This window comes from Convolutriloba macropyga, chromosome 3, assembly GCF_964194025.1.
Source record: "Convolutriloba macropyga chromosome 3, txConMacr16.3, whole genome shotgun sequence".
In the NCBI taxonomy this organism is placed as follows: Eukaryota; Metazoa; Xenacoelomorpha; order Acoela; family Convolutidae; genus Convolutriloba; species Convolutriloba macropyga.
Genome location: NC_134470.1, coordinates 66,318,212 through 66,338,622, shown reverse-complemented (window position 1 = coordinate 66,338,622; position 20,411 = coordinate 66,318,212). Strand labels below are relative to the sequence as shown.

Sequence of the window (20,411 nt, the reverse complement as noted above, 5' to 3'; positions counted from 1 at the left end):
AGAAGATGAGGGCGGCTATAAAGAACGTTCTAGAAAAGCGCAAAAACTGTCAAGCGAAAAGTTTGCATTAAAAAAGACCAACACGTTTACAATTGCTACAAACTTCGTTCGAGAGCAATTAAACAGCAAACCAAAAACCTATGGATTGCAAAGAAATTTAAAATTCCTTTCAGCCCCGTACATAAAATGTAGACTATCCTAGATTAAATTTAAATCGACTAAATTTTTACTAATCCATGGTAAACAGTATTTCCATCATGCTGAACCAAAATCTCGCGGATGTTTGACCAAAGAGTAAAAAGAATTTCTCATAGATAATTTATTGGTTCTCATAAGGCAATTTCTAAGCAACCATTTCAATACTGCGCTCATCTGAAAACATTTACAATACAAAATTTGTTCACATGTAAAACGCAAGATAGTGGAGAGCATAGCAGGAAGAAGCTGCAAAGAAAAGAGAAATGTTGCCTTGATATTGAGCCCGGAGCGAACAAACTGTTGATGGTGCTAGCCCACATTCTCAGAATGCTCAATGCTAGTACACAAATCAAACACAGGTCCACACTCCGATAGGAGATTAGCATATATAACATTATCAAATCAATCACCAAAACAAAGTGCCACAAAATGCAGTCAGCTACATAGGTTTCAGAACAATCACATGTATTCCTTCTATAATTGCTGTCTTTAGAGTGGAGTTCGTAACTTATTCACACGTTTTCAGTTTCTCACAGGGATCCGTTTCACCGCGACTTTAAAGCAGATCTTAATTTCCATAAATTTGAATTTGATTTGATCAAAATTAAGCCAATGACCTATCAGCTTATCTTTACTGTTTGAACGAATCATTTCTTAAAATTAAAGTGTCGCAATTGAAACGTACCTCTTATGATTCCAAAATAATTACGATTTACATTACAACAACTCCTATCAAGATTCGAATTACATCCTAATAAATCAAGAGCTGGTGGAGAGTTATATCATAATGATGAGGTGGTATTGACAGTTGTGGCGGTGACAATTAGCATTAAGCATTATTGAGGTTGAGCTCTGATCTATATCTTCTGGAAGGCTGCCACATCCATGGACTGTACGTGGTCTTCAAATCCTGTGATCTTCTCTTCCAAAATATCAGTACCTACTTTGTCATCTTCAACTACACATCCGATCTGTAGTTTCTGGATACCGTACCTGTAACAAACTCAATGTTTATCAACACTTCCTTCAATAGTCTTGTTCCTATCTAGAACCTCAAATACATAGTTCTGAGGGTACGGCATACAGATTTAAGAAATTGATATTCACACAATGTAATTAATTGAGAACCACTGTCTTTTTAACTGATTACAAACAAATCAATACTTCCGCTCAAGTTTGAGCACTAAAGAATTAACTCACAAGTGCTAGCTGCATTTAAAGTGAACAACGATTGCGATTTTCGCACATCGATTCCATTTCCGAAGTGTGCTCATTTTAGTTTGAAAAAGCAATCAATAGCTTATCGATCACTGCAGCCTGTAGAGTAGAAATCATGGTGCTTACCCAATAGCGACCAGTTTGGAAGCACCCCAGACAAGGCCGTCTAACTCAATTCCTCTCACCATCTTCTCCACTTCACCCATGTCCGTTTCATCGTCCCATGGCTTCACATCCAACACTATCGAGGACTTGGCGATTATGGCCGGCTTCTTGGATTTCTTTTCTTGGTAGGCTTGCAACCTCTTTGCCTGTAAAGCCAACTTTTGAGTAGTGAATTTGAAAATATTGGAAATTTCAGACTAAAGTAGGTTGCGGTTTGCTCTTGTTTTATAGTAACAGGGGTTGTTGACAGAGGAGTAAAAACAACGAAAATGAAGTCAAACTGCTTTCCAACCAGCAATACATGCTTTGCGTTGACCCGCTTCAAACACATTGGGATAGAAACAGAAGGGAAAAGAACAAATTTTCTGTCAAATTTTTTATTTGGTGCGCAAATTCAGAATGTTTGGTTAGATTCCAAAATTACACTTAATTCAGCCTCTAAACTGAACGCTATTAAGCATAATACTAATGCCAGCTAGCAATCGCTTTAATGAACTTTATTAACCTAATGCACTGAGACTTATTGACCAGACTTTATATGCTTATCCTGTTTTTGATTTTGCTCTTTTGACTTTTGAACGTATTCACTACATTGCGTAATTTAATGCATGACAGAATTTAAATATCCATTCAGTTGAAACAAGGAGTGCGGTCAGTCAGAAGTCAAATGTGATAATCGTGACGTAAAACGAAAAATGTTATCAAAAGGCAAAAGAGAATTAAAAAACAGCAGGACAAGTCCTGACATACAATTCAAAACATTGTACGTCAAAAAATTGTACTGAACAAAAAACTAGATCTATAACGGACTATGAGTGAATTGGCAAAACCATTTCCAACAAAAATCAGATCAAAAAATTATAATTGAAAATCAATGTCATCAAAATGCCACTAGCGAGAAAAAAAAATTTTGGTTCTAACAAAAAACTCGGCCTAGAATGATCAATCAATAGAATGGGAAACCCATTTAGAAAATCCTATCCAAAAAATAGAAAAATCAGTGTAAAAATGAAGTGAAATTGCCACATGTGAACAAAAACCACTAGCGAGAAAGCTAATTTTGTTCAAACGCCGTTTTCTCACTTCTTCAAAATTAGAGCGAAAAAAAATCACACCGCAAAACCACTCGTTTTTTCGCTCCACTTCCTGTTTCAGCGTGACCAAAATCACTGCTCCAATTTGACTCCAAAAATCATGAAAATGTGAACAGATCTTAAGACAGCGCCCCAATACAACTCAAATTCTTTGAATTGTAAAAAGGAGCGCCTAAATATAGCCGTTGAGAGGCTGACGCCGGCTATTAATTACGTCCTTGCTTTTTGATTATTACTGGGTATTCATGATTTGTCAAATTGCGAACAATTTTCCCGCTTTCAACAAAAATATTAGTTTTCACTTTTAAACCATTAAAAATACGACTAACGTCGGAAAAATTACCAATTATTTCACTAGTGACCAATTATTTCCCGTGAGGTTTTAGTCTATTTTAGTCTTTTATGAGTGCAAAAAACTTCGATCAACGAGGGGTTCGAACCACCAACCTCCGGCGTAGAAAGCAATAACCACTCAGATCCTTATGATAGCTTATCTTGTTTTTGCAGCAGACTAACTTAGGAATAGGAGCAATTTAGGTCACGCAAAAATCAAGTCAAGCATCAAAAAAGCACTCAAGAAGTGAAATCGAAAGAATGTTCAAACATAAAAGACACGTTTACATCAATTACTTCAAAAGTCTTACCAGAGCAATTGAACAGTACACACCGCTTTCATATTTCAATCATCTCCAAATTTGTTTATGCAAAAATGCTGCAAAAGAATTAATCTTGTAAGATACTGTTTATGTTGTTAGAATATGGCAAGACAAAAACATTGTCATACGAATGTTTGTCAGTCAAAAGCTTATCTGGTAAGACTGTCAGAAAAATCCAGGACGATGCTTTCTCTTAAGAGCTTGCATGATAACCATCCCAGTTTACTAGGAACGGCAGTATTCTGTATAATCTTATATTTTTCAATTGGCCTATTGCTAAGCAATTTTTATTTACAGGAAGTGCAAAAATTCACTCAATTGTCGTAGATAGAAAGTTTCATTTAGGACCTGCCAAAAGGCGTAGAACAAAAAAAAATAATTTTAAATCCTTTTATTATAGCCCCCGAAATTTGGCACAAAAATATTCCAGCTCATTTAACACATGTAATTATTTCAAAGATTGAATGAATTTCAATAATTTGTAAAATTGAAACATGAGCAAAACCAGAAGATGCATACGCCGCATTCCAAATGTTCAAAAGAAAAAGATACAGTATCAACTGATTTAAGCAGATTATACACAGATTCTGTAAATTAGATTAAGGACAACTTCCAAATCATTTGAATATCAAAAAGTCAGAACTGATGCCTAATTATTTTTAGTTGATCATTCATCCAAGTTTGTCAAGCATATAAAAGCTTAATTTTGAACAGTTTCGAGTTTTTTCGAAATCTTATGTTTGCGCTCGAAAATAACGGTAACAGTAGAATGTTTTTAAATGCGATATCAGTCGCTGAACTTTTAATTTTTGCTCTACCACGGGCACTAGTCATTGTCTAGTTTTGCTGACATCCTATAATTTTTACAAAGTTTTCATCGATGTTCTTTGTTTCCAACATCCGTTTGCCATCAAAAGAAGCTTTTGCGACTCAACAAGGAATTCCAGTACCATGCAAATAGTCAAACATAGCTGGCAGATAGCCAGAAAATAGCCGCGATAGCTTCGTAGATCTGCAGTCTCACAAAAAAATTTTTGAAAGACAAAATTGAGCTAGAGCAAAATTAAATGCTGAGATGTTTTATTTTGATTAAAAATCTATTTAGGTTATTGCTGCTTCTAATCGCTCCCTCAAATACCCTTCAATTAGAGTAACACACACTTGAACTTGTCTCTTTGAATTATAGTAAAAAATATAACCGACTAACGTCAGGCGAATTGCTCTCAAACGACCGGCTGGCTATCTTTAGCTTGATTCGGCTTTTAGTTTCCTAGCCTTGTAAAGGAATGAAAACTCTGCAACTTCTAGTTTTCTAGCCTTGTTATTAATTAAATCATAAAAACTGAAAAGGTGCAAAACAGATTTCGCAACCAGATTTCGCAGAGTTCCCAGATTTCGCAGTAAAAACGTTCAAAATCAATTTTTATCTCTGGAGTTTTGCTAAGTAACCCACCTTCAAGACTTAAAAAGTTTTGTCGGCCAGTAATGATCGTTAAACTCAAGACAGACATTCAAAAATTTTGAAAACAATCGCAAACTTAAAATCTTGCTCAAATTCAAGATATTAAATTCATCAAAACCATTTCATTGTCTCAAGAGACTATCCAGTATCCCTATTTCAAGCTTTAAATAGATTCACTGGCTCATAAAGATCCATAAAGTTGATAATAATTTTCCGACAATTTTTTGGATAATTTTCCGAAAAATGCTGTAGCTGGAGTCATTGATAACCATTCCGTTAACTTTAGAAACTATGCAACAGATTATTATCAAACCTTGTAGGTCCCTAGAACCCTGGTGCCTTAAAAAATTGATAACTATTCCGTTAACTCTAGAAACAAAGCAACAGCTTATTATCAAACCTTGGACCCTGGTGCCGGAAAATAAAAAGATTCAAAAAACTTGCAAATATTTTAAAATAGCGTAAATTTGTGACATTAAAATCTTGAAAAACATTCCATTACATCTAGAAACTTTACAGTAACCTATTATCAAAACCTTAAGATTTTCTGGCTCCTGCGTCTGGAAAGACGTGAATAATGAAAAAAAGAATTAAGTATAAGTCTCCAAAACAGTTTGAGCTGAAACAGAGCTGAAAGGCTCTAAGCGCACTTAATGCCCGCTGGGCGCTACTATTTTTTTATCCCGTAAGCGCTCTATCCCGTTTTTGACGAATAGTCAAATGGGTCAGACAAAACATCGGCCAAGCGAATCGCATTAAAAAAAGACGCAACAGGACAAATATAATTGCTACAAACTTCGTTTGAGAGCAATTAAAAAGTCTATTTCGGAGTGAGTAAGTAACATGTGACCAAAAATAAGGCCAATAATAGCCTCAACTATCGCTTTGCGGCTATTAACAAGAACTCAGTACTAAATAACGGGATTGATATTACTCGTATAATAGTAATTAATTATTTACGCGGAACAAAATTCCGCATATGCTTCATATGCTGAATTTACATATACTACATTGCTTTTGAGTGACTGATTCAATGTGACTTTGAGAAATCCACAATAACACCAAGCTATCTACAACACAGGCTATCCTTTTTATATTTACCATTCAATTGTTATTTAACATTGAATAGTTTTGTCATGAGTAATTTCCCTTTTTGATAGCCTTTCAAGGAACACACCTTTAGGAGCCATTAAGTATTTAATAAGCCACAACAATTAGTCTGTACATGACTTCGACCAGATAAAGAAACGCAGGCTCCGATATCTTGCGGAATAATTACGATACCCAGTTGTTCATTGATAGCAATTAAAATCGCATCCAAACGTCCGTAGCGTCTAACCCTGCAACAATCGTTAAGTGCTCGCCTATCCAACTGATCTAGTAATCCTTTGATATCCATTTTTTCCTCTTCAGCAAATCGATAGAACACCGCTGATTGCTGATAATCGAAGAAGTCAAATAACACGCTTTTAAATCATCCAACTCAACTATTTTGACACCTCCATGTTACACGAATAACCGAGCAACCGTTTAAAATAGCATAAAGCACAATTATCAATTAAACGTCAATTACTGATATTATTGTCAATTAGTTGCTTCGTTCTTTCCGGCGGTTCGACATTGCATTATCATAGAACCACTCATTGTAAGGTCATTAGTCCTTTCGTCTCTGCCGGTTCCAAGCATAAGACAAAAGCAGTGGCAAAATAATTGCAAAATTGACCCAAGTTTCCATGTACTCTTATTGGTTCTATGCTGAACTACCTAGGACCTTTTCTCAACTGAAACTCTCTCATTTGCTTATTTCCTTGACAGTGGAGCTACTAAATACGTGCCAAGTTGTCAGCCATATACCAATTTTCCAAATTATCCAAGTTATTTTTTAATTTTTTTCAAACTACTCACCATTTCTCCAATCAAAGCTCCCGATGATAACGTTAATGATGCTGCGTTTCCAGGTCGTTGATTTTTGAAATTGGAATTTTAGATGATAACTTCTCTAAAGCTATCTTTTTCATCAACATTTTGTTAAATCGACGTACAAATTCCACATTTGAGCCTTAGAGAGTCTTAAATGAAAGCTTCTACAGACAACATAGACAAACTACGCAGCCGAATCAATTTTTGATGACATAAAAAGTATAACTCATGAACGTGAACAAAACCTAAATCATAAACCGACTAACGTCGGAAAAATTGCTCTCGAATTCCGGCGCTATTTAATTCAGGTGCAGTAGCCTAGATTAATTTTTCTTTATGAGTGCAAAAACACCAGTCAAAGGTAGGATTTGAACCCGGACCTCGGCTATCCGGGCCTTGTCAATAATCAGTAACAATCGGTTTTGGTTGAACAAACTTTATTTCGGAAAAAGCAATTGAAACCACTCAAAAATCAAGAAGTGCTTGAAAAATTCACTTAATTCAAAGATCAATCGGATTTTTGTGCCCCCAGTACCTAATGCTCCCCCAGTTACAAAAGCACGTGCCATCACGTAGTAAAATATCACGTGCGTTTGGGGGTGCAAATAATGTACACCCACTAAGCTGGGGGGAGGCACAAACGGAGATCCGATTATTCTAGAAGACACACACGTTTACAATACTTGCTTCTTATTCGGGAGCAATTAATAAACGTCATCGCATTCTTTGAACATAGCCGGCAGATTGTCAGAAAATAGCGGCGATAGACGCCTATGGCCTTCCATGAATTGAAACAACGAAATAAGCGACAGGTCGACCACCAGTCCCTTAATAGACCACTAGACTTTCTGGGTTAGATTCGGACAGTCATTTTTATGACACATACGCTCTATAAGGAAAAAACACTTAAGAGCTTTTTCAAAATTAATATTCGAAATCAAAAACTCAAGACTCATACGTTTGGCTCTACTTAGGATGCGCACTAATGATCTTTAAATAGTAAATGTTCATAAAAGTTGAAGTTCATTGAGTTCAGAAGTCACCTTTTTGAGTGAGGTAAATCACGCAATTGACCTAAAAGCAGAAATGACGTCACGCACACAAATTTTAACTGCGAAGCAGTAGAAGTCAATTCCAAGAAGTCAGGTCGCAAGAATCATCGACGACGAATAAAAAACATAGCAGGACAAGTCCTGAAATACAATTCAAAGAATTGAATGAAGAACTTAGAAGTACTCTACCTGACCAGCAGTTCAATTGAACAATGCCAGCCAAAACAATGCCAGCCAAAACAAAATCATCAAGAAATAGAGAAACTAAAACAATCAAACAAACTAAACAAAAATATACTCATTAATAAAACTCTTGAAGCTTTTACCCCTTAGGCAAAATTTCATCCCTTTAAATATACCTGTTTCAAAAATATGCTCCTGGCCACTTTGTTTTTGAAACCGGTCCAGTACTATTATCGATTAACTCAAAAATCACCAAAAATTTAAGAAATCAATTGAAAACTGTAATAAAATTTTGCTGAAAATCGTGATATTAATATCTTCAGAATCATTTGTGTCTCTAGAGGCTATCCATTTACATAATTCCAAGCATTAAAAAAATCATTGGCTCAAAGATCGATAGGCAATAATTTTTTTTAAAAAAAATCTCAAAACCGTTCAATTGCCCCCTATCAACTATCTAAAACCATACTATCAAACCCAGGATGAAGTTAGCTGGCTCCTGAGGCGAGATGAAAAAAATGAAAAGACAATGTTTTGAGAACACTTAAAAATTGCAAATTTTATCAAAAATTTCTAAAATTCGAAAGGTTAAATTGTAGAAAACAAATCCATTCACTAACTACCAACCATGCAGTAACTCTTTATCAGACCGTGGAATAGGTTTTCTGGCACTTGAGAATGGACAAATTAATTATTACCAATCCATGCTTACTAGAAACTATGCTGTCCTCTACTTTAAAACCGCAAAGGACATTTCCTGCCCCTGAAGCCGGAAAAACTCACAAAATCACAAAATACATGAAATTGCAACATTTTGAGCCCAAAAACTTTTAAAAATGACCTTTTAACCTTAGATTAAGGCCATCCCAGCAGCTGCACCACTAAGCACTTGAAGGACTACTGAAGCCCACTTTGGGCCTCTAATGAAACTTAATGCCCGCTGGGCTTTACCTGTTTATCCCGTTTTGAAAGATCAAACTCATTGAAAAGTGTTTGAACACATCTTAAAAAAAACAGCGCCCCAATACAACTCAAATTCTTTGAATTGTAAAAACACGATGTCCCCAATAATAGCCGCTATCGCTTCGCGGCTATTAATAACCGACTATCACAAAAGCAGTCCAAAATCATAGTCAAAACGAGTGCTCAACAGGTAATGGCGATACTATTACAACAGCAATGGCGATACTAATACAATTCTTTACTTGAGGCTAACTTTTTGATGGTTTCTGATCAGGAAACATCGGGATGCAAAAATAATCCATGAATCAAGAGAAGCCTGAGATTTACTATAACAATTTTCTTAACCATTCATAAAAGATAATTAACAACGTTGTTACCTTTTCAGCCTCGGCGGCTTCATCCTCGGAATCACTTCCGAACAGATCAACATCGTCATCATCTTCATCGTCGTCATCCTTCGCAGCTGCCGTTTTAGCTGCACCGTTGGTCACTGGCTCCGGGGCTTTGCCAATCATTGGACATTCAGCAGAGACGAATTTGCCTAAAAGTATATTGTTTCTGTGAAACATAGCTGGGTCGACCCATAACGCACCGCTGATTTTGTTCGAATAGATGAAGATTAAGTTCTAATTTGAGAAAACATGCACAATTTCTGCAAAAATTTTGCATGCGGAATATACCCTCAAGTTCCGGACAGAACAAGTTTAGAGATCAGTGAAGGCATTGGTACATAAAGCAAAAAAAAATGTCGCACTGCAAAGCCGGTACCAAATTGCAAAGAGAATTTAATTTGCCTTCATATGTAAGTAATATTTCATATCCTATCTAAATACACGTAACAACAACACATACTGCAGAATTTCCGTTAAACTTGGTCCATTTTTAAGCAATTCGTAGCATTGTTAGATGTCTTCTGTCAAAATTTACAAATTGCGAAAGCATGACAAATTTTATTGTATCGCAATTTTGTGCCAGTGCGTGAATTTCTGGAACAGAAAAATTTTAAACGTAGCCGTCAATTTGACGAAAATAGCCGCCGTTGACGCTCTTGCAGTGTCACAAAGTGTTCTTAATTTTGTTGGCAGTTTGAGTTAGATTCTTATAAAATACTTGATTCGTCTTCTAATCTGAAGGCTATTAATTAAGGTTAATACGAATCAATCGTTCTAATGATCTTTGATCACCTAATGCACAAAAATATTATCGGTTTATCCCGTTTTTTTTTTGCTTTTGCCTTTGACCGTATTCACTATATTGCGTAATTCAATGAAGGAAAGAACATTCCAAGCTCTGGAGGTTCCAAGCTCTGGAGGCAGGAGAAAAACCTAAAAATTGAAAAAGAAAAAGAATAGCGTTTCATTTACTAAAATTTGTTACATGGCAAACAGAAATTTTTCAGTAACTTATTATCAAACTGACTCCTGAGGCTGAAAAAAACCTGAATAAAGACAGTGAAGGTCAAGAACACTAAAAACTGAGTGTTTTGTCAAAAAATTTAAAACTTCGTGATAAAAATTTTACCAAATTGGTCAAAACAATTAAAAATAACACGTTTTGTCAAAAAAATTGCTTAAAATTGTGATGTTCAAAAACATACCACTAAATCCAGAAACTGTGCAGTAACCCATAGAGGATATTCATTGGCTCTAGAGGCTTGAGAAACCTAAAAATTGAAAAAACTTGAATAGAGTTGCAAAAATTGAGAAACTTGAATGACAATAAGTGTCAAAAAATAGAAAAAAATTTTAAGTTTCGTCAGAAAGATGCAAGAATTCGTGAAGTTAAAATCTTGAAAACCATTTCATTACCGCTCGAAACGTTGCAGTACACTATTATCAAACCCCCTAGAGAGGGTTCCTTAGCTCATGAGGCTGGAGAAACCAAAAATTGAAAAACAGAAAACTTGAAAAATGAAAATTAGAACAAATTTGCGTGTTTTTGCCGGGAGTATTAAAACGTATAGCCATTAAAACGATCATAAAAATTATTTATATATTGCAAAGACCTTTAGCACCCTTAATTTTAGACTGGTCCAACAAATTCAAAAAATGACAAACAGAAAAATCTAACATTTTGAAAACCTCCTAAAATGACCTTTTAACCTTAAAATACGGCCTTACAAGAAACTTCTCCACACTGAACAAATGAAGGACTACTAAAAAAAACTAATGGCCTCTAATGAAACTGAATGCCCGCTGGGCGGTACCTGATATCCCGTTTTCAAGGACAAAAAGTCAAATGGGTCAAGACAAAAATCGGTCAAGCAAAAAATCGCGTAAAGACCAACAAATAATATCGCAAAGACCACGAGTAATATAACTGCTACAAACTTCGTTTGAAAGCAATTAAATATAATAGTTTAACCTCATGTGTTCGCAACTAACATATTTGAAAGCAATTAAATAGATTAATGAATGCTATGACAAGGACAAGTAACCTGAAATGTCCTACCTGCAGGAAGACAATGAAATGATATGACGTACATTTGTTGCGAAAAGTGTGGCGACTGGTATCACGGAGTCTGTGTTTCTCTGAAAATCAATGAAGTGAGACGGATTGGTGCATCCCGAAATTGTGTTTGGCTTTGCGATATGCATAAGCAGCAATATTTTCACCACTGATGCTAAATTGACCTCTGTTCTTGAATCAGTCGAAAACAAAATTTCAACTGTGCTCGAAAATGCAATACCCATGGCCATTGAAAAAGTTTGAATAGAACCTGATTCTTTAGTTGTACACCAGCGTCCGCTAAATCTTAACCAGAGCAATGACAACAACATTCATCGAGATAGAGACGATAGTATGAAACCTATTGATACTGGTGTCTCCGAAAGTGGAGATTCAACTAACGGTTGGATTGACAATGACTTCAGAAACAGATATTTTGAATCAAATTGGACTTAAAGCCGACGGTAATGTCTCTTTTCGAAGGCTGGGCAAATCAATGTCACAGAGGTGAACGTCGTAAATGTAGACCACTCTTAATTACTCATTTCTTATCCAGATGTTTTGCACGAAGCTTCAAACTGCAGGACTACAAACATCCGGTTAATTTAATTTTTTTTTGTCCGAATGTGAAACCGAAAAGAAAATTCTTCAAAAACGGTACGATATGATTCATAGGGAGGGTAAAAAATCTGATTTCAGAATCAAAAAGCTTAAATTGTACTATAAGGGCGATATTGCTACTATCATGAAGGTAGCTTCAAGACTGGAAAGCCTAAATTGTTTACTTCTTAATTGCCAATCAGCCAGAAGCCTTCAGAGACGTCACAATATTGAAATTAGCTTCGACCTCGGATGCAAATTTTGTCTTCCTTACTGAACCTGGCTCTCGGTAGAATTAATTTTTTGGTTTCCTGTTATCAAACAATATCACGTAGTGATCGGGAAGTTAGATAACATGGAGTTCTGATTGCGTCACGTTCGAACGGCGATTCAGAAGCCTTGACTTAACGATTGAAACGGTTGCTGTGCAGTTATCTGTGAAGGAATTTTCTTCGTTAATGTCTACATACCTCCAGCGTCGTCGCGGTTCTCGATTGAAATATCAACCATTTCAAAATGTTTTAGCCAATACATCAACCTTTTTTCTTTTGCTTATTCTAGAGGTATAGCAAATTATTCCTACTATTTTCTTGGTGACTACAATTTTCCGGGAATTGATTGGACAACCTTTACTGCTAAAAGCACAGTCGAACGACAGTTCCTTGATATCGTTAATGACTGGTCTAAACCAAATCATTAACATGCCAACACAGTCGCGGCAACATTTCAGATCTCGTTTTGTCCACAGTAGACTCTCCTATTCGGTTTTAGATGCCTCTTTTACTGACCCCAAAGTTGTTTGCTTTCAAGTGGCGTTACATAGTCGCAGCACTTCTGCAATGGTCTATGCTAAATTGTTTTTCAATGCACTCAATTTCAACACAGAATTGACAAAATTTTGTTTTTGTCTTCTGATCCGTCCCTTCACCTTGACTACTATCAATCTTGGAACGATTACTTTTATTTGGCTCTGTCAAAATCTTCGAAAGTTCAGCACAAAAAACAACTCGACGTGCCATTTTTCTTTTTATCTCATACAAAGCATCTATTGAATAAACGTGACAATTACCAGAAAACTATCAAAAGCAATCTCTACCAAATTAGACTTTCAGAGGCTAAAACTGAATGACATTGATACTTCTATTGAATTGGACAGATTCTCCTTGGTTGAACAGCTCAACTTAAATACGAAGCAATGTTATCGATTGCCGCGGTCACTGAAATCAAATTCGATGTATCCTTCCGCGATGTTTTTTGGCAGCATCAAAGCTGTTAGCAGCTTTGAGAAAGCTCAACTTTTTGATACGTTTTTCAGTTCGGTTTCCAAAGCCAGTTCATTTTACCAGAACTTGGTAGCATCCACTTGGAAGAATCCTCTTTCACAATTGACGACGTATACAATTGGCTAAGCAGAATTCCCGAAGATTCATCAATAGGCATATCTCAATTCCGTCTTTTGTACTCAATGAATGTGCTCGACAATTGTCACCATTGGTCTTCCGAGATTTTCTTGCGAATTACCAAAACTCAGCAGTGGCCTTCTCAGTGGAAAACATCAACCGTTACTCCGCTTCACACATTTGGGTCAACATCCGATGAGACAAACTACACACCTATCAGCATCCTACCTAAATTGTCAAGCGTTTAATATTCAACTTCATTTACTCACGAGTGTGTTCCAAAATAAAACGTGAACAACACGGGTTCATGAAACAACGTAGCACGGTCACTCAACTCATTTCATAATTGGACAAAGTTTATGCTGTTAAGGATACAACACGATTGCTTGACTGTATATTTTGATGTGAAAAAAGCTTTTGACTGTTTCGCACGGGTTACTGTTACATAATTCATCTTCATTTTGTTGTGATCACAATCTCAATGCTCTTTCAATCATATCTCATCGGTCAAAAGCAAGTTGTTAAACATGACGGATGTTTTTCAAGTAAAGTAGTGGTGACGTCAGGAGTTCAAGGTAGCGTGCTGAGTCTTCTCTATTTTTATTAACGATGTTACAGATTCAATACAAATATAACATTCTGAATATTTTCTTTATTGCGATGACCTTAAATCGACAAAATTCAAAACGATATAGACAGCTTATCCTCCTACACAATTTTAAACGAGTTGGACTTTCATCCAAGCAAATGTAAAATTTTGTCTTAGTCAACGCTACGAAAATGCTGAGCTCTTTGAATGGGTCGCGCTTGAAACACGCGGATTCAATTGTAGATTTGGGCATCACTGTGAACATTTCATTGTGTTGGGATAAGCATAATGACCTCAGCATTGCAAAGGCTACAAAAGTTTAAATTTTTTGAAACGTAGTGTTCCAATCGGAGTTTATGTGTCTAGAAGAAAACTTTTATATAAATCGATAGTGTCTATTTTGAAGTACGGTTCGCCTGTGTGGTATCCCTCAATTTAAGCATTGCGAAAGTTGGAAAAGTTTCAACACCGCTGTCTCAAATGGGTTGTGAATTGTAAAAAGTCTTAACTTGAAAGTTTGAAAGTCTTGGACATCTTGCCCGTTTCTTTTCAACTAATAAGAACAGACCTTCTCATTCTATGGAAATTACTAAATGATTTCATTGATTCGCATCCTAATGCAACTTTTGTCTGCTCGACAACAAGAACTCATCAGTTTGGACTTTGAAATTTCAAACAGGAAATTTGAGACGGATGAACACTTTTTGAATCGATCAACGTGCCGGAAATCATCTGATGCGAATGAAGATTATCGACTTTGACATGTCTGAACGTCAGATTACGAATGCAATTGACCAGTTTTTACGCACTCGAATTGAATACTTTGACCAGGAAAACTCATGTTCTTCTTATGTGAAAAGCTGTTGCTCTTTGCAGGACTTAATCTTAATTTAATCACCTTTTGATCTGTAAAAGTTGTTTTAGCATTCTTTGTACGCTTTTATTTTCTTTCCTAATAAGGAATTGAGTCTTTTACTATTACTACGACTACCACTATTGTCAACAAAACGAAGAAATCAAAACAAACCGACTAATGTCGGAAGAATTGCTCTCAAACAGGCGGGTGGAAAAACATTTGACCCCAACGGGATTCGAACCACTAACCTCCCGCTCCATAGCCATATGCACTACAGACTGTGCTATCTGGCCCTTAAATTTCCTATTCTGCGACAAAGTTTATATTAGCAACAAGAGTGAGAGCAATAAAGATCCTTCAAAATGAAGAACGGAAGCGTGGAAAAGTAACTTGAGAAGTCAAAGAAAATTTTAGAACAAAAAATGGTCAAGCAAAAAATTTGCATAAAAAAGACCAACACGTTTTTAATAATTGCTATGAACTTCGTTCAAGAGCAATTAATAAAGGCCAAAAATAGCAATACCCTCTTTCGGATCTGTTTCTAATTAACATTTTTTCGAATGACTTTTCTTGCATCCTTGTTTTTTTGCGGCTCATGAACTTTTTGACAAGCTGGATTATCGGTTATTGACTCTTTTCGCATTTAGGTCAACGACTCTTTTGTAGTCTGCGCTTTTTCGGACATTGACCTTTTACGAGAGTAATTTTTTCGGTCATTGATCTCTCGCAATCTGCCCTCTTAACCATGCTGCTCGAGAGTTTTTAAACATGCTCTTCGATAGTTCTTAAACATGCTGTTCAGAAGCCTCAAACATGCATTTTCGCCTTTTGTTAAACACGGTTCCTTATGAACTGCCATACATTTAATATATAGGATAATTAACTCTGATAACAATAGTTGGTTTCAAAGCCATAAAAAGCATTAGCTGCCGGTTCAAGGATTAGAGCTGTTGCAAGTGGGGGTAATTATAGCACTTAACATTTCAGTAGAACTCAGGAAAAACACTGAAATCGGCAGTCAAATTACCGCATGTGTACAGAAATTCTCAAGAAAACACTCCGCAAACCTAAGTCATTTCGCTCCGAGTACTACTCCAGCGTGACTGAAATTCTCATTTATAATTCTCGTTTTAAGTCAAAAAAGTTGACACTGATCTTTAAAACGAACAGCGCACCAATACCAGCCAAATGTTCGGATTGTAGAAAAAGGAGTGCACCTAAATAGCCATTGGGAGAATGACGGCGGAAATAGATGACAATTATAGTGCTTTGGCTATCAGTACTACTTTTCAGTAGTTCTGCAAAGTAAAAATATGAAACCAAAACTTTTACTTTTTGTTCAATGAACTCGCAGTACCCCCTCTGATTGTTTATGATCAGTGCGCAGCACTTATCCAAATGTACGCCAATAAAAACGGTTATCGTAATAAGATTGGTAAAATCATATCTGTAAATCAACGGTTATCTGTGAAATCATATCGTCAAATTGCTCCAAAAAATATTTACATGATTTAGCATATAGATAACAGATATGTTTTTAAAATCTTCTATTTTGGTCACCCCTAGTTGTTAATAGTGGCAATAATACAGCCTGCTCATGCAAAAAGAGTTACATAATAAATTAGTACAAAAGGCGAAAATAAGTTTGTAATGCCGATTCAATATTTTAAATTCCAATGTTCAGTGTAATATAACAAAAATCGAAAATAAGTTTCAAAGACCAAGTAAATTGCTATTTTAAGCTTTGAAAAACAAGAAACTATTGGATAATCATTTTAGAAGCCCCTATTCAAGAGAAGAATTTTCAAAAAGAATAAAAACTAGATCTTGAACTACCGAGAATGCACTTGCAGAAATTCAATCAGGAAAGGAAGACGGTAAATAGTCGAAATAAACAATCAATTTAAGCACACGAAAAGCAGCGAACCAAAGACGTGCTTTCTCGCTACTTTGCTTTGAATTAGGCATGCTACATTTCACGCCATAAACTACTCGCTTTTTCACAACCTTCACTGCTTGTTTCACTTTGACGCACACCGCCACACCAATTTGATATATTGAAATCGTTCAAATTTTCTAATGCCCCCTAATAACAATGAAACTGATACCGGAAAGCGGACACGAAATTAGCTCTCCCTATTACTACGCAACCAACATTACCAACGAGCTCAAATGAAACAAAATTTTTCTCAACTCGAAAGCCGATACACAACTTTAGATATCAGCTACCAGTTCAACGTCAAAAATATCACGTACAAATTTTTCAAAATATTTTTTATCGATCGAGGATATGGAGCTTACATGGCAAAGCAAGCGATTCAATTCTTGCGTGTGAATTAAAGATCAGCTAGCAATCTCATACATTGCGACGATACATTTTCCGAATGCATCATTATAAGCTCTTCTGAATTATCGCTTTCCTATCGAGAATCGTATTTGAGTAAAATAAAACTGATAAAAAATATTCCATGAAAATCAGATAGCATCAGGATACAATCGGAATATTTCCAGCGGTTCAATACTCTAGTGCGTTCAAAAAACATTAACTCACCCTTCTCGGCATCCGAGAATGAGGCAATGTGTCGATACCATCTAGCTAAGTGAGGGTACTTGTCAGTGTCGGGTGTATCCTTCACTGAGGCAACTAGGGTGGCGTCTGCGGACGAAGGGATGTAGCCCACTACGTAGCTCCTGGTGGCGAGGAAGGTGTTGATTGATTCGAAATCTCCGTACGGCGTGGACATTTTGATCCTCAGCGTTCAACGCTTAACTGAAAGAACAAAGACTGTGAAGTGAATATATATAGACGAATGCAACGTTGAGTTCAAAGGTCAAGGTTGCTCGTTAAATTAGTCAGCCTAAAATCGCTGATTTGGCAAGCATGCAAACAGTAGTAGCGATGACGTTTATAGTAAGGCCGTCCCATAAAGTTGCAACGCTTTCGAACGTTTCAAAGGTCAAAGTTCAAATTTAAAACATGTAGATATCTAGCAAAACACTGCCCATTTGCATGCCCCGAGATTTTCGAACGTCCGCTTGCGTTGCAAATTTGACTTACTATAATCTGTTCGATACGATAAAGTTTCCATAATCAAGCGTTCGAAAAACGGTAAAAATATACAATTGGGCATAGATGCGGATGCGTACATTTGAATTCCACCGTTTTTCCCTTTAGTTTCAGTTCAATTCATTTGCTTTTATCCTGAGTCTGTCCCATAAAGTACAAGTAAGCAAACCACAAAAAGCTATGCAATTGAACATCAGTGTTCTCATTTGAATTTTTTATTTTGTTTTTCTTTCATTATAAGCTTTTTGTAGTCGAAAAAGAACCAAGAAGTGCTTATACTGAGATTGCCAAAAATGAGAACAACAGAAATTGAGGAGCACAGAAAAATCCATTAACTTACGCAAACTTTTGCTAAGCAAAAAAATAAAATACTGAAACTAAAACGATGAAAATAAAAAGATGAAAAATATGACTTCAACTGATTTTTGCGGTATTTCGCTAGATGGTGTAAAAATGCACAGAATAATGCACTCACTGATTATGGTTTGTATAGCCTAAAAAGCGATAGGACTAGCAATTACAATTAGTATAAACCATCACAAAAGCTTAAAAATATCAATTCTAGATGGTCAAATTCTCCAGGGGCTGTAACAAAGCAACCCAACTAAAGTCTACTATCGCTTCAAAAGCTCTCAAAAATGATTTAGCAGCGCCCTGAAAATTCTCAAATTTGTTTCTACGTAAACCAATTCCCGAAGAAAGAATTCCTTGTCGAGCGATTGCCAGATAAAAATCGCGCAGTAAACTGTTGAGACATTTCTGCCAAACAGGCAAATAGTGACGCAAGAAAACGAAGAGAGACTGCAAGAGTGTAAAACACAGGCTACCCTAATTTACTAACGGTGAAAGGAAACAACTTTTATATTTCAATTGAATAATAGACCTACAAAGCAATTGGGCTATTAGTTGCAAACGATTGATCTTTAATTGCAGATGGCATCTTATAAGTAAAATTCGAGTGTTTAGAAGTCACTAGCAGGCCCGCAAATCCATAACAAGAAAACTGTTTCTGCCAAACAGTTTCTGATTCGCACCGACTCGGGCTCGAACCTATACCCCTCGTTTATCAGCCATAGGTCTCACCACTTACGCTAACTATGCGTATTGCACTTGTCCTTTGCTCTTTATACAGCAAATTTCTGGACAATGGCGTTTGTGACTCGCTTGTTTCTGCTATACCGCATGCTTAATGAGAGCAAAAATGTGAATATTAGGAACTTCTATATGATGGCAAAGCGCGTCTCAAAACACATTTATTATGCGCTAGGTTGCATGATGAAGGACACCTAAAACAAGTTACGATAGGAACAATGTTAACGATTGTGCTGAATTGCGACTGATATTCAATATAATAGAGGAAGATTAGACAATACAACTAAAACTGCTCAAAACTTAGTTTTAAGAAATTTTATGGATAATGGAACCGCATATCAACAGCTATAAAATAAAACTCAACCTGTGGTTATCTTATGGAGAACAGAGGAAGCTGTTGGATTTTTCCAATTCAGTCTGTTTGACACTCTTGGTGTATTCTGCTTTGGCCTCCCGTTTCTTGGGGTGACTAATTGCTCAACTGGTTTTCTTGATCATTAAATTTGAGACAAAAACAGAAGTAAACAAAGGGAAAGAGAGAAAAAGAAAACGGAAAGAATGAAAGAAGAGAAAGAGAGAGCGAAACGGATCGAAGAAAAGAGAAAAAAGAAAGGACAAAACACAAACACACATACACAGTGAGAGAGCGAGAGAGAAAAACAGAGAGAGAGAGAGAGAGAGAGAGAGAGAGAGAGAGAGCGAGAGAAACACAGAGAGAGAGCGAGAGAAACAGAGAGAGAAAGAGAGAGAGAGAGAGTAGGAAGAAAGATTGCTCTAAAATTCGTTTGGGGGCAACAAAACTAACGGGAAAATCCCAGTGGTTTTTACGAAAAACAATCGTTCAAAGAATTAAAATAAAAAACAAAGAAAACACCAAGCGAATGGAAAGAAGAAGTGCTACAAAAAGAAAACAAATGCCATGTTTATCCCCCAAAAAACACACACAGACGGGAACATAAACCAACTTGCGTCGAAAGAAATGCTCTCGAACGCCAGGCGGCATGGTGTTGATAAGAAATTTTCAAGTCTACAAAAGGGTAAGTACCCGACACGCGTTCGAGCCCTCGACACTCGAAACAGCAGTCCTCCATCTTACCGATTACGCTATAAATACTACAACCAATCCTTTCTCACAATCGCTTTTATTTTTATCAATAAACATACTTCAGAATCAGAGCATTTGAGATACCCAAAAAGTAAAGCGTGACAAACTTAGCTGAAAGCTAAGATTGTTCTAGAAAAGCGCAGAATCTGCAAAGCTAACACTCTGCAGAAAAACACGTTTACAATAAGAACTTTAAACTTAGAGCATTTAAAAAACACGTAGTACCCAAGACACTAAATCCTCCCTTTGGGCGAGCATACTTTCAAGCCCTCTTAGCCTCGTGGTAACCGCACCTGACTACTTGTCTTTTGTCCCAGGTTCAGCTCTCACCCATCTATTTTGA

At 36.4% G+C, this 20,411-nt stretch overlaps 2 protein-coding genes across 2 annotated transcripts in view; one reads left to right on the top strand and one right to left on the bottom strand.

Annotated features, from left to right (window-relative positions):
* The window catches only part of LOC142336375 (translationally-controlled tumor protein homolog), a 318,382-nt gene that overhangs the window by 142,926 nt on the left and 155,045 nt on the right, over positions 1-20,411 (top strand). The window lies entirely within an intron of this gene.
* LOC142336371 (elongation factor 1-beta-like) overlaps positions 305-20,411 on the bottom strand; it is a 128,178-nt gene continuing 108,071 nt past the window's right edge. Inside the window, exons 2-5 of the mRNA XM_075385152.1 lie at positions 17,356-17,576; positions 9,289-9,452; positions 1,543-1,727; positions 305-1,191 (exon numbers count right to left, since the gene is read on the bottom strand). Coding sequence (XP_075241267.1) covers positions 1,056-1,191; positions 1,543-1,727; positions 9,289-9,452; positions 17,356-17,548 — 678 coding nt within the window. The 5' untranslated portion in view covers positions 17,549-17,576 and the 3' untranslated portion in view covers positions 305-1,055. The remainder of the gene's footprint in view (positions 1,192-1,542; positions 1,728-9,288; positions 9,453-17,355; positions 17,577-20,411) is intronic.